General features: G+C 46.8%; 1 protein-coding gene and 1 non-coding gene across 4 annotated transcripts in view; both read left to right on the top strand.

The window, feature by feature from the left end:
• Window positions 1–9444, top strand: part of DSP (desmoplakin) — a 43458-nt gene extending 34014 nt beyond the window's left edge. Inside the window, exons 21-24 of one of the 3 annotated variants that reach the window (XM_068994063.1) lie at window positions 550–657; window positions 1259–1357; window positions 2349–2846; window positions 5628–9444. In XM_068994063.1, coding sequence (XP_068850164.1) covers window positions 550–657; window positions 1259–1357; window positions 2349–2846; window positions 5628–8924 — 4002 coding nt within the window. In that variant the 3' untranslated portion in view covers window positions 8925–9444. Of the gene's footprint in view, window positions 1–549; window positions 658–1258; window positions 1358–2348; window positions 4644–5627 lie in introns of all 3 variants that reach the window. The other 2 variants (XM_068994062.1, XM_068994061.1) reach the window with 2 other exon arrangements.
• On the top strand, window positions 46–149 carry LOC138069878 (U6 spliceosomal RNA). Its single transcript, XR_011144141.1, has one exon. It is a non-coding gene; the product is annotated as a U6 spliceosomal RNA (small nuclear RNA).
• Window positions 9445–16520: the final 7076 nt, after the last annotated feature.

The following is a 16520-nucleotide window of genomic DNA, read 5'->3' as shown; positions in this document are numbered from 1 at the left end:
GGTTTCAGAAAGCGTGTTTGTGTTTCTTCAAGAATATTATGAACAGTGTTTGCGTTGGCAGCATGTGTATTAAAATGGGAATCATACAAAGATCAGCCCAGCCCTTGTGCAAGGATAACATGCAAATTCATGAAGTGTTCTGTGTTTTTTTCATTAAAAAGAACATTATTGACTACATTATTTTCTGATTCACTTTAAAGATGATAAACTTCTTGAGGACAGCAGTTATGGCTTTTGTGTATTCTCTCCTGAACAAACCATAAACACTTGTGATCCATTAGCTTGAATTCATTATACGCTGGCAGTATTTACGGTAGTGGGCCGGTCTTCATTTTTAGACAGGTGGTGTGTGCAGAAATCTCTGTTTAGCTTAAAGATGTGCCACTGGTTTAATGCTATCATATGATGCTTGGACACTAGCAGCATGTTATGGCCTTTGGGGTTGGACATCAGAAATACAGTGTGGTGATTTAAAACTGGAATTGTAGCTGCCAGTGACTCCTCTTAAGTCAGTTACGTATGTTTTTCTGAAACGTCGTTATTCTGCAGGATTATGAACTGCAGCTGGCATCATACACCTCAGGACTGGAAACTCTGCTGAGTATCCCTATCAAGAGAACAGTGATTCAGTCTCCTTCTGGGGTGATTCTGCAAGAGGTAGATAAGTCATTACCTCTCTCTGAGAGCCTGCCCCTCCGTCTGCATCTGCTTCCTTCCCTGTCCCCTTCCTGTCTTCCCCACCCTCCCTGAATTCATCTCTTGCTATTTGGAGGGTTTCCATTCAAAAAGGTTTAATAGGTTATCCTCTCTCTAGTGTAAATCATCAATATAAGATGTGCTTTAGGAAATGATCAGTGAGAAGTCTGGGTCAGTCTATTTATACATTAGACTCTTTGCAGAAACTGGGCTTAAATTCTGGGTTTATTGAGGTTTTTTATTCCATTTAAAAAGTGGAAAATATCTAGTCAATTTCTAAAGACAACTTCTTCTCAAAGATATCAGAGAGCATCACCCATGTCAGATGGTTTAGGGGGCATACCCTAGAGGGATGAAGATAAAATGCATGGTATAGGCCCTTGGTTTTATTGCACTTTATTGTTTTATTGGATTTTGGAATTAGCACAGATGAAAAGAGGGAGCTTATTCTTTAAGCTATAATTTCACTATTGGACTGTTTAGAAACAGAATTGGTCAGCTCGCATTGGGCTTCTTGTGAATGCAACGTCATTGACTGGTCCTTGTGTATCTTTCCTCCAAGGCTGCAGATATGCATGCTCGGTACATAGAGCTTCTTACAAGGTCCGGAGACTATTACAGATTCTTAAGTGAGATGCTGAAGAGTTTGGAAGATCTGAAGGTAATATACTCACTTCATTTCATGGACGATTGAAAAGAAAATAGAATGGAACTTAATTATTACTGCCTCATTGGGTTTAACTTTTTCGTTTGCATCGGGGTACAGCCAATTAGCAAACAATGTTGTAATAGTTTTACATGAACAGTGAAGGGACTCACCCATGCATACACATGTACCTCTTCTTCCCCAAGGCCTCCTCCCTTCCAGGCTGCCACATATCATGGAGCAGGGTTCCATGTGCTGCACAGCAGGTCTTTGTTGGTTATCCATTTTAAATATAGCAGTGTATACATGCCCTTTTTTTTTTTCACTGCCTCATTTTAACATGGACGCTCCTTGGTAAAACTGTATTTCCTCTAGTGTAATACAGTTCGTTCATAAATCAGGTATCAGTCCTATTCTCCAGTTCACTGCACGAAATGGACTGAGGTCATATTTTCAAAATTATAGCTATTTTACTTTGCCAAAACTTTCCCAGGAATTTCATTTAACGTTTGGTCAAGGAATTAGCTTTATTTCTTTGTGTTAAATTAAGAAGAACACCTAGGACTCGCTGGATTTGAATTTTTCATGTCAGGTGATTGTTGAATTTACTTCTCATTTCTAATGCTCGTGCTGAGTTTATATGGAAACTTACTTTATGCCTGGAAATTAAGGACGCATAATTTAGGAAATCATAAGCTTTTGGTCTTGAAAGAAATTCCTTCATTTGTAGATATTGAAGGAAGCTGAAACTCAAAGAGGATAAATCCCTTACTAAGATCATGCAAGCACCCAATGGAAGAATGACAAGAGTACGGATTTCTTGAGTTTTTTTGCCAAGTAGCTTTTGCCTTGTATCATTCTTTATGTGCTTGTCTGTGTGTGCGTGTGTAGTTGTGTAACAAGAAGTGAAGAAAGCACCTGGGTCTGCTGGGGAGTAAGTACCACTTCTTTCTTACGATGTCGAGATATGTTTCTTTCAACACCCTCTCTGATTTCCCTTCCACAGCTGAAAAATACCAAGATCGAAGTTCTGGAAGAGGAGCTCAGGCTGGCCCGAGACGCCAACTCAGAGAACTGCAATAAGAACAAATTCCTGGATCAGAACCTGCAGAAATACCAGGCAGAGTGCTCCCAGTTCAAAGCTAAGCTCGTGAGCCTGGAGGAGCTGAAGAGACAGGCCGAGCTGGATGGCAAGTCGGCCAAGCAAAACCTAGACAAGTGCTATGGGCAGATCAAAGACCTCAACGAGAAGATCACACGGCTGACGTATGAGATTGAGGATGAGAAGCGCAGGAGAAAGGCCGTGGAGGACAGGTTTGACCAGCAGAAGAGCGACTACGACCAGCTGCAGAAAGCGCGGCAGAACGAGAAGGAGAGCCTCGGCTGGCAAAAGATGGAGTCTGAGAAGGCCATCAAGGAGAAGGAGTTCGAGATAGAGAGGCTGAGAGTGCTGCTGCAAGAGGAGGGTGCCCGGAAGAGAGAGTATGAGAATGAGCTGGCCAAGGTAAGAAACCACTATAATGAGGAGATGAGTAATTTAAGGAACAAGTATGAAACAGAGATTAACATCACCAAGACTACCATCAAAGAGATATCCATGCAGAAAGAGGATGATTCCAAAAACCTCCGCAACCAACTCGATAGGCTCTCGAGGGAGAACCGAGATCTGAAGGAGGAGATCGTCCGTCTCAATGACAGCATCCTGCAGACCACGGAGCAGCGGAGGCGGGCAGAGGAGGACGCCCTGCAGCAGAAGGCCTGCGGCTCCGAGATGCTGCAGAAGAAGCAGCACCTGGAGATAGAGCTGAAGCAGGTCATCCAGCAGCGCTCCGAGGACAACGCCAGGCACAAGCAGTCCCTGGAGGAGGCGGCCAAGACCATCCAGGACAAAAACAAGGAGATCGAAAGGCTCAAAGCTGAGTTCCAGGAGGAGGCCAAGCGCCGCTGGGAATATGAAAATGAACTGGCTAAGGTAAGGGCCAATTACGACGAGGAAATCATCAGCTTAAAGAACCAGTTCGAGACGGAGATCAACATCACCAAGACGACCATCCACCAGCTCACCCTGCAAAAAGAAGAGGACACCAGCGGCTACCGGGCCCAGATAGACACCCTCACCAGGGAAAACCGGAGCCTCTCAGAAGAAGTCAAGAGGCTGAAGAACACTCTGGCCCAGACCACGGAGACCCTCAGGAGGGTTGAAGAGAACGTCCATCAGCAGAAGACCACTGGCCTGGAGATGTCGCAGCGGAAACAGCAGCTGGAGATTGAGCTCAGGCAGGTGACGCAGATGCGGACGGAAGAGAGTGCCAGGTACAAGCAGTCTCTGGACGACGCTGCCAAGACGATCCAGGACAAAAACAAGGAGATCGACAGGTTGAAGCAGCTGATCGAGACGGAAGCCAGCCAGAGGAAGGGCCTGGAGGATGAAAATGCCAGGCTACAGAGGGCGCAGGGCGAGCTGCAGAAAGCTCACAGCAGCGCCACGGAGACCATCAGCAAGCTGAAGGTGCAAGAACAGGAGCTGCTGCGCCTGAGGCTGGACTATGAGCGGGTGTCCCAGGAGAGGACCGTCCGGGACCAGGACATCGCCCGCTTCCAGACTTCCCTGAAGGAGCTGCAGCTGCAGAAACAGAAGGCGGAGGAGGAGCTGGCCAGGCTGAAGAGGGCGGCCTCCGAAGACTCCTCCAAGAGGAAGAAGCTGGAGGAGGAGCTGGAGGGCCTGCGGAGGACCCTGAAGGAGCAGGCGATCAAGGTCACCAGCCTGACCCAGCAGCTGGAGCAGGCGTCCATTGTGAAGAAGCGGAGTGAGGACGAGCTGCGGCAGCAGCGGGACGTGCTGGACGGCCACCTGCGGGAGAAACAGAGGACCCAGGACGAGCTGCGGAGGCTGGCCTCTGAGGCTGAGGCCCTGCGGCGGCAGCTGCTGCAGGAGCAGGAGAGCGTCAGGCAGGCGCAGGCGCGCAACGAGCACTTCCAGAAGGCCATCGAGGACAAGAGCCGGAGCCTGAACGAGAGCAAGATCGAGATCGAGCGGCTGCAGTCGCTGACCGAGAGCCTCACCAAGGAGCACCTGATGCTGGAGGAGGAGCTCCGCCAGCTCCGGCTGGAGTACGACGACCTCCGGCGGGGCCGCAGCGAGGCCGACCACGACAAGAACGCCACCATCGCGGAGCTCCGGAGCCAGCTGCAGATCAGCAACAACCGCACGTTGGAGCTGCAGGGCCTGATTAACGATTTACAGAGAGAGAGGGAAAACTTGAGACAGGAAATTGAGAGATTCCAAAAGCAGGCCTTAGAGGTATTCACAAATATTTGATCGCCGCTTGTTGCCGCTCCACTAATCCCCTCCGCAGTCCTCTCTGCCGGGCTGAAGGCTTGCAGCCCTCTCACGTTTTCTCTTTGCTGCTGTCTGTCCTCATCAGACCTGCGGTGGAGTGCTTGCGGTGCAGTTGGCCCGTCTCTTCTCTCACCGGTGTTCTCTTTGTAACCCACGCTGGCTCTGCCTTTCGAGCCTCCACCGGGTGTAAGAGCTGACATCTCTTCCTCTCAATGTTCCACGCTGTTTTCTAGAAGACGGCGGCTCTTACCTTGTGAGCTGTGACCTACGTTTGTAGTTAAAATCTTCCTAAATAAAAGCCACGTTAAAGGACTTTTTGAGCCATGTTAAATTGCACGCTTTCTGTACAATTTTTAAATCACTTTTCTTGCTTGCTTTTCATGATTTTTCTGCATGCATTATTCTATGCTCTTTTCATCCTGGCCCTAATATGTTTCTTTTTGTCTGGCTTTTCTTTTAACCCCTAATTTTAACACTTCTTGAACTTCTAACACGTTTGACTTCTGTAAACAATATTTGTGTGGGGCTGGGGGTGCAGGGGTGGATGTGTCCATAGATTTGTATAGCTTTATTAAACACGTCAATATAGCTGTAACAGGTGGCATGTAGGTACAGCAGGTGTGATAACCTGGAAAAAAATTCACCATATTTGTTCAAACCATAATTACCATTAAGAGTAAACCAGGCATACAACTGCTCGTATCTCCTATGGAAAAGTATAGTAAGTATAGAAGCCATTTATCAAAGTGGCAACATATATGTTCAGACTTTTTTTTTTCCACGAACTTGTAAGATAAAATAACAGTACAATTAAGGAAAGAGGGAAAGGGCAAATAAGTAACTATACGTTGTACAAATACAGGAAAAGAGGTGAAATGGTGATAGTCCTACGATGTGATGAAACCATTTTTTTTTTTTTTCCATTTCTTTCTTTTTGCATTTTAGGCATCTAATAGGATTCAGGAATCCAAGAATCAGTGCACTCAGGTGGTGCAGGAGAGGGAGAGCCTCCTGGTGAAAATCAAAGTCCTGGAACAAGACAAGGCCAGGCTGCAGAGGCTGGAGGAGGAGCTGAGTCGTTCCAAAACAGCTCTGGAGGCGGAAAGCAGGGTGAAGCAGCGCCTGGAGTGTGAGAAACAGCAGATCCAGAATGACCTGAACCAGTGGAAGACGCAGTACTCCCGCAAGGAGGAGGCCATCAGGAAGATCGAGTCGGAGCGAGAGAAGAGCGAGAGAGAGAAGAACAGCCTTCGGAGCGAGATCGAAAGGCTGCAGGCGGAGATCAAGCGGATCGAGGAGAGGTGCCGGCGGAAGCTGGAGGACTCCAGCCGGGAGACGCAGTCCCAGCTGGAGACGGAGCGCTGCCGGCTGCAGAGGGAGATCGACAGGCTCAAGCAGCGCCCCTACGGGTCCCACCGCGAGACCCAGACCGAGTACGAGTGGTCCGTGGACTCCTCCAAGCTGGTGTTCGACGGGCTGAGGAAGAAGGTGACAGCCATGCAGCTGCACGAGTGCCAGCTGATTGACAGGGCGACCCTGGACAAGCTGCTGAAGGGGAAGAAGTCCGTGGAGGAAGTCGCTTCGGAGCTCCAGCCTTTCCTTCGGGGAGCGGGAGCCATTGCCGGGGCGTCCGCTTCCCCGAAGGAGAAGTACTCCTTGGTGGAGGCCAAGAGAAAGAAGTTGATCACCCCGGAATCCACAGTCATGCTCCTGGAAGCCCAGGCAGCCACGGGTGGTATAATCGACCCCCACAGGAACGAGAAGCTGACGGTGGACAATGCCATCGCGCGGGACCTCATCGACTTTGACGACCGCCAGCAGATCTACACGGCAGAGAAAGCAGTCACCGGCTTTGATGACCCATTTTCCGGCAAGACCGTGTCTGTGTCAGAGGCCATCAAGAAAAATCTGATTGATCGAGAGACTGGAATGCGTCTGCTGGAAGCCCAGATCGCTTCGGGGGGCGTGGTGGACCCCGTGAACAGCGTCTTTTTGCCGAAAGATGTGGCCTTGGCCCGCGGGCTGATTGACAGAGATCTGTATCGTTCCCTGAACGACCCCCGGGATAGTCAGAAGAACTTCGTGGATCCAGTCACCAAAAAGAAGGTCAGTTACATGCAGCTGAGGGAGCGGTGCAGAATCGAACCACACACCGGACTGCTCCTGCTGTCAGTGCAGAAAAGAAGCATGTCCTTCCAAGGAATCAGACAGCCCGTGACCGTCTCTGAGCTGGTCGACTCTGGCATATTGAGACCGTCCACTGTCAACGAACTGGAGTCGGGTCAGATTTCTTACGACGAGGTTGGCGAGAGAATTAAGGACTTCCTCCAGGGTTCAAGCTGCATTGCCGGCATCTACAACGAGACCACGAAACAGAAGCTCGGCATCTACGAGGCCATGAAAATCGGCTTGGTCCGCCCCGGCACCGCCCTGGAGCTGCTGGAAGCGCAGGCAGCAACTGGCTTCATCGTGGATCCCGTGAGCAACTTGAGGTTACCAGTGGAGGAAGCCTACAAACGGGGCCTGGTGGGCATCGAGTTCAAAGAGAAGCTCCTGTCTGCAGAACGAGCCGTCACTGGGTACAATGACCCTGAAACAGGAAACATCATCTCCTTGTTCCAAGCCATGAACAAGGAGCTCATTGAAAAGGGCCACGGCATCCGCCTGCTGGAAGCGCAGATTGCAACTGGCGGGATCATCGACCCGAAGGAGAGCCATCGCCTGCCCGTCGACATCGCCTACAAGAGGGGCTACTTCAACGAGGAGCTCAGTGAGATTCTCTCAGATCCAAGTGACGATACCAAAGGCTTCTTTGACCCAAACACTGAAGAAAACCTTACGTATCTGCAGCTGAAAGAAAGGTGCATCAAAGATGAGGAAACTGGCCTCTGTCTCCTTCCCCTGAAAGAGAAGAAAAAACAGGTGCAGACCTCCCAGAAGAACACCCTCAGGAAGCGCAGAGTGGTCATCGTGGACCCAGAAACCAACAAGGAGATGTCGGTGCAGGAGGCCTACAAGAAGGGCCTCATAGACTACGACACCTTCAAAGAGCTGTGTGAGCAGGAGTGCGAGTGGGAGGAAATAACCATCACCGGCTCCGACGGCTCCACTCGGGTGGTCCTGGTGGACAGGAAGACAGGCAGTCAGTACGACATCCAAGACACTATCGACAAGGGCCTCATCGACAGGAAGTTCTTCGAGCAGTACCGGTCGGGCAGCCTCAGCCTCACTCAGTTCGCCGATATGATCTCCCTGAAGAACGGCGTGGGCGGCGGCGTGGGCGGCGGCGTGGGCGGCGGCGTGGGCGGCGGCGTGGGCAGCAGCAGCAGCACCGGGGGTGGCCTCAGCGATGATGTCTTTGGCGGCTCCCGACACGAGACCGTCAGTAAGATCTCCACCATCTCCAGCGTCAGGAATTTAACCATCAGAAGCAGCTCCCTGTCTGAGCCCCTGGAAGAATCCAGCCCCATTGCAGCCATCTTCGACACGGAAAACCTGGAGAAGATCTCCATTTCGGAAGGGATAGAGCGGGGCATCGTTGACAGCATCAGCGGGCAGCGGCTTTTGGAGGCTCAGGCCTGCACGGGCGGCATCATCCACCCGACCACGGGCCAGAAGCTGTCTCTCCAGGATGCAGTCTCCCAGGGCCTGATTGACCAGGATATGGCCACCAGGCTGAAGCCCGCTCAGAAAGCCTTCATTGGCTTTGAAGGAGTGAAGGGCAAGAAGAAGATGTCGGCGGCAGAGGCGGTGAAGGAAAAGTGGCTTCCCTATGAGGCCGGCCAGCGCTTCCTGGAGTTCCAGTACCTCACGGGGGGCCTGGTGGACCCCGAAGTACAAGGGAGGATAAGCATGGAGGAAGCCATCAGGAAGGGGTACATCGACGGCCGGGCAGCTCAGAGGCTGCAAGACACCAGCACCTATGGCAAGATCCTGACCTGCCCCAAAACCAAGCTGAAAATATCCTACAAGGATGCCATCAACCGCTCCATGGTGGAAGATGTCACCGGCCTGCGCCTGCTGGAGGCCGCCTCTGTGTCCTCCAAGGGCTTGCCTAGCCCCTACAACATGTCCTCTGCCCCGGGCTCCCGCTCCGGCTCCCGCTCTGGGTCCCGCTCAGGCTCCCGCTCGGGCTCCCGCTCCGGCTCCCGCAGTGGGTCCCGGAGAGGAAGCTTCGATGCCACAGGGAACTCCTCCTACTCTTACTCCTACTCCTTTAGCAGCAGCTCGATCGGGCACTAATGATCAGCAGGAAAGGTGGCTAGACCTTGGCGCTCATTTATATGAATTTTCACTGTATTCAAAAATAGAAAGAGCAAACCACGTGCTTGCCGGATAGTGATAGAACTTTTTAGGCTTCAGAAAACATAGCCAAGGGGAGGGGGGCGGAAATACATGGTAGAGGCTGTTCTGGCTTTTTCTCTTCTTAGCTCATCTGAACTAATGTAACACACTGGACGCAGTATCTATGAAGTAGTGATAGTTGGTTATAAGGATAGCACAGATTGAATCTAGAGTTTGTTTCCTCTCTTCTGTGTTTAGATTTTTGATCACTGCTTCTTGAACTTCTTTTGGCCAATAATATAGATTTCTATGCTTGGAGAAGAAAATAAAATTGACCTTATAGTCATCAGTCTGCTTCTCATCTAAATATTTCTATTTTATGTATTAGGAGGAAATTACCCTACCCACCCCCACCCCCCCACCCCCAAAAAAGAACCCCTCTGAAACTCAAACGTTTGGAATAAGTCTCCTTGGATTGCATGACCCATGACCCCATATACTCTTCACTGTACCTGTTTGGTTTGGTATTAGTTCGACTGTATATGCATGATAGTAACAATCTTTGCTTTTCTTCCATCAGAGTTTCCTGTTTATTTTGCTTGTCATTGTCTATGTACTTTCAAAAGGTGTCTTTATGAAGTTTGCTATTCCAGCAATAAAGTTTTAAATGTTTGAAGTTTTTGCGTTTTGATTTCATGATATGTTCATACACACAAGGGCATTTAGCAGAAGCTTTTTGTTTATTGTAAAATATGTCTAAAACTGTTTACTAAATACCTATTAGGCTCCCCTAGTGGCTCAGGTGGTAAAGAATCTGCCTGCAATGCAGGAGACCCAGATTCAATATGAAAGACTATTAAAAGCTGTTTTAGTTCTGAATTCTTGTTAGAAGTTGGTCTTCTGAAGGTAGTTTTTTCAACATTTCTGTACTAGGTAGAATTTTGGAAAGAAGCCTGTGTAAAGAGGCCAGGTCAGAGGTCTGCACACACTTCTAGTTTATTCTGGGCAGTGAATAAGATAGGATAATTCACAGTCATACCCTTTAAAAACATGAGGTGGCTAAGATTCCATGTTGGGTAGCCTTAAACTACATGGTTGCATTTTTGTTCCCTAAGAGGAAAGAATTGATTTTGAATCTGTGAAACAGATTCCAGAAGAGTTCTTGGTTCTCTGTTGAAGCCTATTCTTCAGATCCAAGAAAACTAGTTATATCACATTAGGGGCCCAACGGTTATGACCTCATTTAAACTTACTCTGTAAACGCCTTGTCTCCAAATAGTCACGTTGGAGGTTTTGGCTTCAACCTGTGAATTTTGGAGGGGACACAACTGAGTCCATCCTAAAGGCCTAACCTAGAACAGTGGTCAGGAGACCTCTTTAGGAAATGGTGATGAACAGAGCAACCTGAAGCCGTGTAAAGGAGTTCTTTGGGTTGAAGTGGTACACCTGCTCCAAGCCGCTGCCAGAGTTGCATTAAGTTCTGAGCTGAGAGGGCCAGGTCCTGGAGAGTGGACATACTTGACCTGGGCTGAGGTTTGATCTGGTTCACATACACTACATCCACAGGAAAGGGAAATTTTCAATGATGGTCATCACTTCACATCCAAAAATAGTCTCACATTTTCCAGGAGGTTTGGCAAACTATGTAAATACAAATAAAAAGTAAGGATGCTGTGGGCCGAGTGTGAATAGAATGCTTCTTACAGCACACCCAGTTGCAGCTACGGGACTATTTCCATATTATTAACTTTATTTGTGTGTGTGTGTGAGAGAGAACTCTGCTATTTACCTTTGAAAACAGTTGCTCACAAAAGTATCCTCCACTGTTTCTTTGCCTCATGGAAACAAGTGCAAAGGGAAGCAAAGATTTGGCATCAGGCTTGGGGAAAAGAAAAAGAAGGATTAGATTGTAGGAGTTATTAATAACTATTTGGGGAAACCAAAAGGGCTGATAAAGTGAACTTGGGTTCATCAAAACAGGGAAGCACTTGAGGGCTAACAGGATACGTCAAAGAGACCCAGGTGGTTATAGTGGTTTCCACTGGCCAAACTTGGAACCATTTCAGTCAGTTCAGTTCAGTCACTCAGTCGTGTCCGACTCTTTGCGACCCCATGAATCACAGCACACCAGGCCTCCCTGTCCATCACCAACTCCCGGAATTCACTCAGACTCATGTCCATCGAGTCAGTGATGCCATCCAGCCATCTCATCCTCTGTGGTCCCCTTCTCCTGCCCCCAATCCCTCCCAGCATCAGCATCAACAAAAATTATGTTGGTTAAAAAAAAAAAGTCCAGAATACTCATAGGATATAAATGGACATTGATTATTAATGGCCCAAATCAACATGACAAGTCCTCCTTATTCTTTAGTAAATGCCCCCTGCATTGCTCACTTGTGTTGACAGCATCATTATGACTATGTCAATTATCAGTGATTTACTTCTTCAAAAGAAGTCCATGGACCCATGGGAGAGTTTTTAATTATTGATTTACCCAACTCAGCTTTCTCAAAAATATCAATATTTTGTACTGTTGCTAATTTCTGCAAATACATTTCTACTTAAAAAGTAGAATTATGATGGTAATGGAGTGTGTAATAATGAATTTTAAAATGCTTAATAATTTTTAAAAAACCTGGATTTCATAGTGAAACAAACAACAGAGAAAATGAAGGAGCCATGATAGAGAATCATCGTTTATAACTGCTGACATAATCAGATTCAGGGAAGGATTGTGTGACTGTTGGGAATAGAAAGTTCATATGGCTTCAGAGTATCATCTTTCAGATTACTTACCAAATACCAAAAGGAAAATGTACAGTTAGATGTCTGAAATGTAGAAATGGAGTGATGCCCCACCCAACCAAGTGATCAAATTTAGCTTTACTAACAGCAGGAAAATCTAAGCTATGTGTCCTTTATAAAGTGTAATAGAGAGGTACACACATCTAACAAAAAATGCTTAAGCTGAATCTAATCATAAAGGAAAAAAATCTGACAAATCCAGAAAGAGGAAGGTTCTACAAGATGACTGAGTCCTGACAAAATTCAGTGACTTAAGAAGGAGACTGTGGGGACATCCTTGGTGGTCTAGTGTTTAAGATTCCTTGCTTTCACTGCATGGGGAGCCAGTTCATTCCTGGTTGGGGAAATGAGATCCCTATTGGCCACTGCGTGTGTGTGTGTTAGTCACTCAGTCATGTTTGACTCTGTGACCCCATAGACTTGAGCCCCCCAGGCTCCTCTGTCCATAGAATCTTCTAGGCAAGAATACTGGAATGGGTTGCCGTTTCCTTCTTCCACGGGATCTTCCGTACCCAGGGATTGAACAGATTCTTTACTGTCTGAACCACTGAAGTGCAGCCAAAAAAATAAAAATAAATAAAAAGGAGAGTGAGGGAGGCTTTTCTAGAATAAAAAAGAACCGATTACAGCTCATGGTTTGAAAAAAATGATGAAGTGGTTATAAAAGGAATTGGGGGGGACAAATGGGGAGATAGATATGAATATTATTATAAATTATTAATTTTCTTGGATTTGATCATATATTGTGCTTATGTAGGAAAATGATCTTACTTTTCTTTTTTTCTAAATTAAAAAAAAATTTTGGCCATGCCTCCTGGCATACAGTTTCAGTTCAGTTCAGTCGCTCAGTCATGTCTCTTTGTGACCCATTGAATCGCAGCACGGCAGGCCTCCATGTCCATCACCAACTTCCGGAGTTCACTCAAACTCATGTCCATCCAGTTGGTGATGCCATCCAGCCATCTCATCCTCTGTTGTCCCCTTCTCCTCCTGCCCCCAATCCCTCCCAGCATCAGGGTCTTTTCCAATGAGTCAACTCTTCTCATGAAGTGGCCAAAGTACTAAGGTTTCAGCTTCAGCATCAGTCCTTCCAAAGAACACCCAGGACTGATCTTTAGGATGGACTGGTTGGATGTCCTTGCAGTCCAGGGAACTCTCAAGAGTCTTCTCCAACACCATAGTTCAAAAGAATTAACTCTTCGGCACTCGGTTCTTTGTAGTCCAACTCTCACATCCATATGTGACCACAGGAAAAACCATAGCCTTGACTAGACAGACCTTTGTTGGCAAAGTAATGTCTCTGCTTTTCAATATGCTATCTAGGTTGGTCATAACTTTCCTTCCAAGGAGTAAACGTCTTTTAATTTCATGGTTGCAATCACCATCTGCAGTGATTTTGGAGCCCCCCAAAACAAAGTCTGACACTGTTTCCACTGTTTCCCCATCTATTTCCCATGAAGTGATAGGACCAGATGCCATGATCTTCGTTTTCTGAATGTTGAGCTTTAAGCCAACTTTTTCACTCTCCTCTTTCACTTTCATCAAGAGGCTTTTTAGCTCCTCTTCACTTTCTGCCATAAGGGTGGTGTCATCTGCCTATCTGAGGTTATTGATATTTCTCCTCGCAATCTTGATTCCAGCTTGTGCTTCTTCCAGCCCAGCGTTTCTCATGATGTACTCTGCACAGAAGTTAAATAAGCAGGGTGACAATATACAGCCTTGATGTACTCCTTTTCCTATTTGGAACCAGTCTGTTGTTCCATGTCCAGTTCTAACTGTTGCTTCCTGACCTGCATACAGGTTTCACAAGAGGCAGGTCAGGTGGTCTGGTATTCCCATCTCTTTCAGAATTTCCCACAGTTTCTTGTGATCCACACAGTCAAAGGCTTTGGCATAGTCAATAAAGCAGAAATAGATGTTTTTCTGGAACTTTTGCTTTTTCGATGATCCAGTGGATGTTGGCAATTTGATCTCTGGTTCCTCGGCCTTTTCTAAAACCAGCTTGAACATCTGGAAGTTCACAGTTCGTGTATTGCTAAAGCCTGGCTTGGAGTATTTTGAGCATTACTTAACTAGCGTGTGAGATGAGTGAAATTGTGCGGTAGTTTGAGCATTCTTTGGCATTGCCTTTCTTTGGGATTGGAATGAAAACTGACCTTTTCCAGTCCTGTGGCCACTGCTGAGTTTTCCAAATTTGCTGGCATATTGAGTGCAGCACTCTGACAGCATCATCTTTCAGGATTTGAAATAGCTCCACTGGAATTCCATCACCTCCACTAGTTTTGTTCGTAGTGATGCTTTCTAAGGCCCACTTGACTTCACATTCCAAGATGTCTGGCTCTAGGTGAGTGATCACACCATCGTGATTATCTGGGTCGTGAAGCTCTTTTTTGTACACTTCTTCAGTGTATTCTTGCTACCTCTTCTTAATATCTTCTGCTTCTGTTAGGTCCATACCATTTCTGTCCTTTATCAAGCCCATCTTTGCATGAAATATTCCCTTGGTATCTCTAATTTTCTTGAAGAGATCTCTAGTCTTTCCCATTCTGTTGTTTTCCTCTTTCTTTGCATTGATCACTGAGGAAGGCTTTCTTATCTCTCCTTGCTATTCTTTGGAACTCTGCATTCAGATGCTTATATCTTTCCTTTCCTCCTTTGCTTTTCACTTCTCTTTTCACAGCTATTTGTAAGGCCTCCCCAGACAGCCAGTTTGCTTTTTTGCATTTCTTTTCCAAGGGGATGGTCTTGATCCCTGTCTCCTGTACAATGTCACGAACCTCATTCCATAGTTCATCAGGCACTCTATCAGATCTAGTCCCTTAAGTCTATTTCTCACCTCCACTGTATAATCGTATTTGATTTAGGTCATACCTGAATGGTCTAGTGGTTTTCCCCACTTTCTTCAATTTAAGTCTGAATTTGGCAATAAGGAGTTCATGATCTGAGCCACAGTCAGCTCCCAGTCTTGTTTTTGTTGACTGTATAGAGCTTCTCCATCTTTGGCTGCAAAGAATATAATCAATCTGATTTCGGTGTTGACCATCTGGTGATGTCCATGTGTAGAATCTTCTCTTATGTTGTTGGAAGAGGGTGTTTGCTATGACCAGTGCGTTCTCTTGGCAAAACTATTAGCCTTTGCTCTGCTTCATTCCATACTCCAAGGCCAAATTTGCCTGTTACTCCAAGTGTTTTGCATTCCAGTCCCCTATAATGAAAAGGACATCTTTTTTGGGTGTTAGTTCTAAAAGGTCTTGGAGGTCTTCATAGAATGGTTCAACTTCAGCTTCTTCAGCATTACTGGTTGGGGCATAGGCTTGGATTACCATGATATTGAATGGTTTGCCTTGCAAACGAACAGAGATCATTCTGTCGTTTTTGAGATTGCATCCAAGTACTGCATTTCGGACTCTTGTTGACCATGATGGCATACAGGGGGGTCTTAATTCCTCAACCAAAGACGGAACCCCCACCCCCTACAGTGGAAGCACCAAAGTCTTATTAATCATTGGACCGCCAGAAAAGTTCCCTCAGTTGTCCTTCAGTTCAGTTCAGTTCAGTTCAGTCGCTCAGTCGTGTCCAATTCTTTGCAACCCCATGAATTGCAGCACATCAGGCCTCCCTGTCCATCGCCAACTCCCTGAGTTCACTCAGACTCGCGTCCATCAAGTCAGTGATGCCATCCAGCCATCTCATCCCCGGTCGTCCCCTTCTTCTCCTGCTCCCAATCCCTCCCTGGATCAAAGTCTTTTCCAGTGAGTCAGCTCTTCGCATGAGGTGGCCAAAGTACTGGAGTTTCAGCTTTAGCATCATTCCTTCCAAAGAACACCCAGGGCTGATCTCCTTCAGAATAGACTGGTTGGATCTCCTTGCAGTCCAAGGGACCCTCAAGAGTCTTCTCCAACACCACAGTTCAAAAGCATCAATTCTTCGGCGCTCAGCCTTCTTCACAGTCCAACTCTCACATCCATACACGACTACTGGAAAAACCATAGCCTTGACTAGATGGACCTTAGTCGGCAAAGTAATATCTCTGCTTTTGAATATGCTGTCTAGGTTGGTCATAACTTTTCTTCCAAGGAGTAAGTGTCTTTTAATTTCATGGCTGCAATCACCATCTGCAGTGATTTTGGAGCCCAAAAAATTAAATTCTGACACTGTTTCCACTGTTTCTCCATCTATTTCCCATGGAGTGATGGGAGCGGATGCCATGGTCTTTGTTTTCTGAATGTTGAGCTTTAAGCCAACTTTTTCACTCTCCTTTTTTACTTTCATCAAGAGGCTTTTTAGTTCCTCTTCACTTTCTGCCATAAGGGTGGTGTCATCTGCATATTTGAGGTTATTGATATTTCTCTTGGCAATCTTAATTCCAGCTTGTGTTTCTTCCAGTCTAGCGTTTCTCATGATGTACTCTGCATATAAGTTAAATAAGCAGGGTGACAATATACAGCCTTGATGTTCTCCTTTTCCTATTTGGAACCAGTCTGTTGTTCCATGTCCAGTTCTAACTGTTGCTTCCTGACCTGCATACAGGTTTCTCAAGAGGCAGGTCAGGTGGTCTGGTATTCCCATCTCTTTCAGAATTTTCCACAGTTTATTGTGATCCACACAGTCAAAGGCTTTGGCTTAGTCAATAAAGCAGTTGTTGTTAGAAGATGCATAAGTGAAGTCGCTAAGTCGTGTCCAACTCTTTGGGACTCCATGGACTGTAGCCTCAGGCTCCTCCGTCCATGGAATTTTCCAGGTAAGAGT

This window comes from Capricornis sumatraensis, chromosome 22, assembly GCF_032405125.1.
Source record: "Capricornis sumatraensis isolate serow.1 chromosome 22, serow.2, whole genome shotgun sequence".
Classification (NCBI taxonomy): Eukaryota; Metazoa; Chordata; class Mammalia; order Artiodactyla; family Bovidae; genus Capricornis; species Capricornis sumatraensis.
The sequence above is the reverse complement of the archived record's forward strand: the minus strand, read 5'-3'. Positions and strand labels throughout refer to the sequence as shown.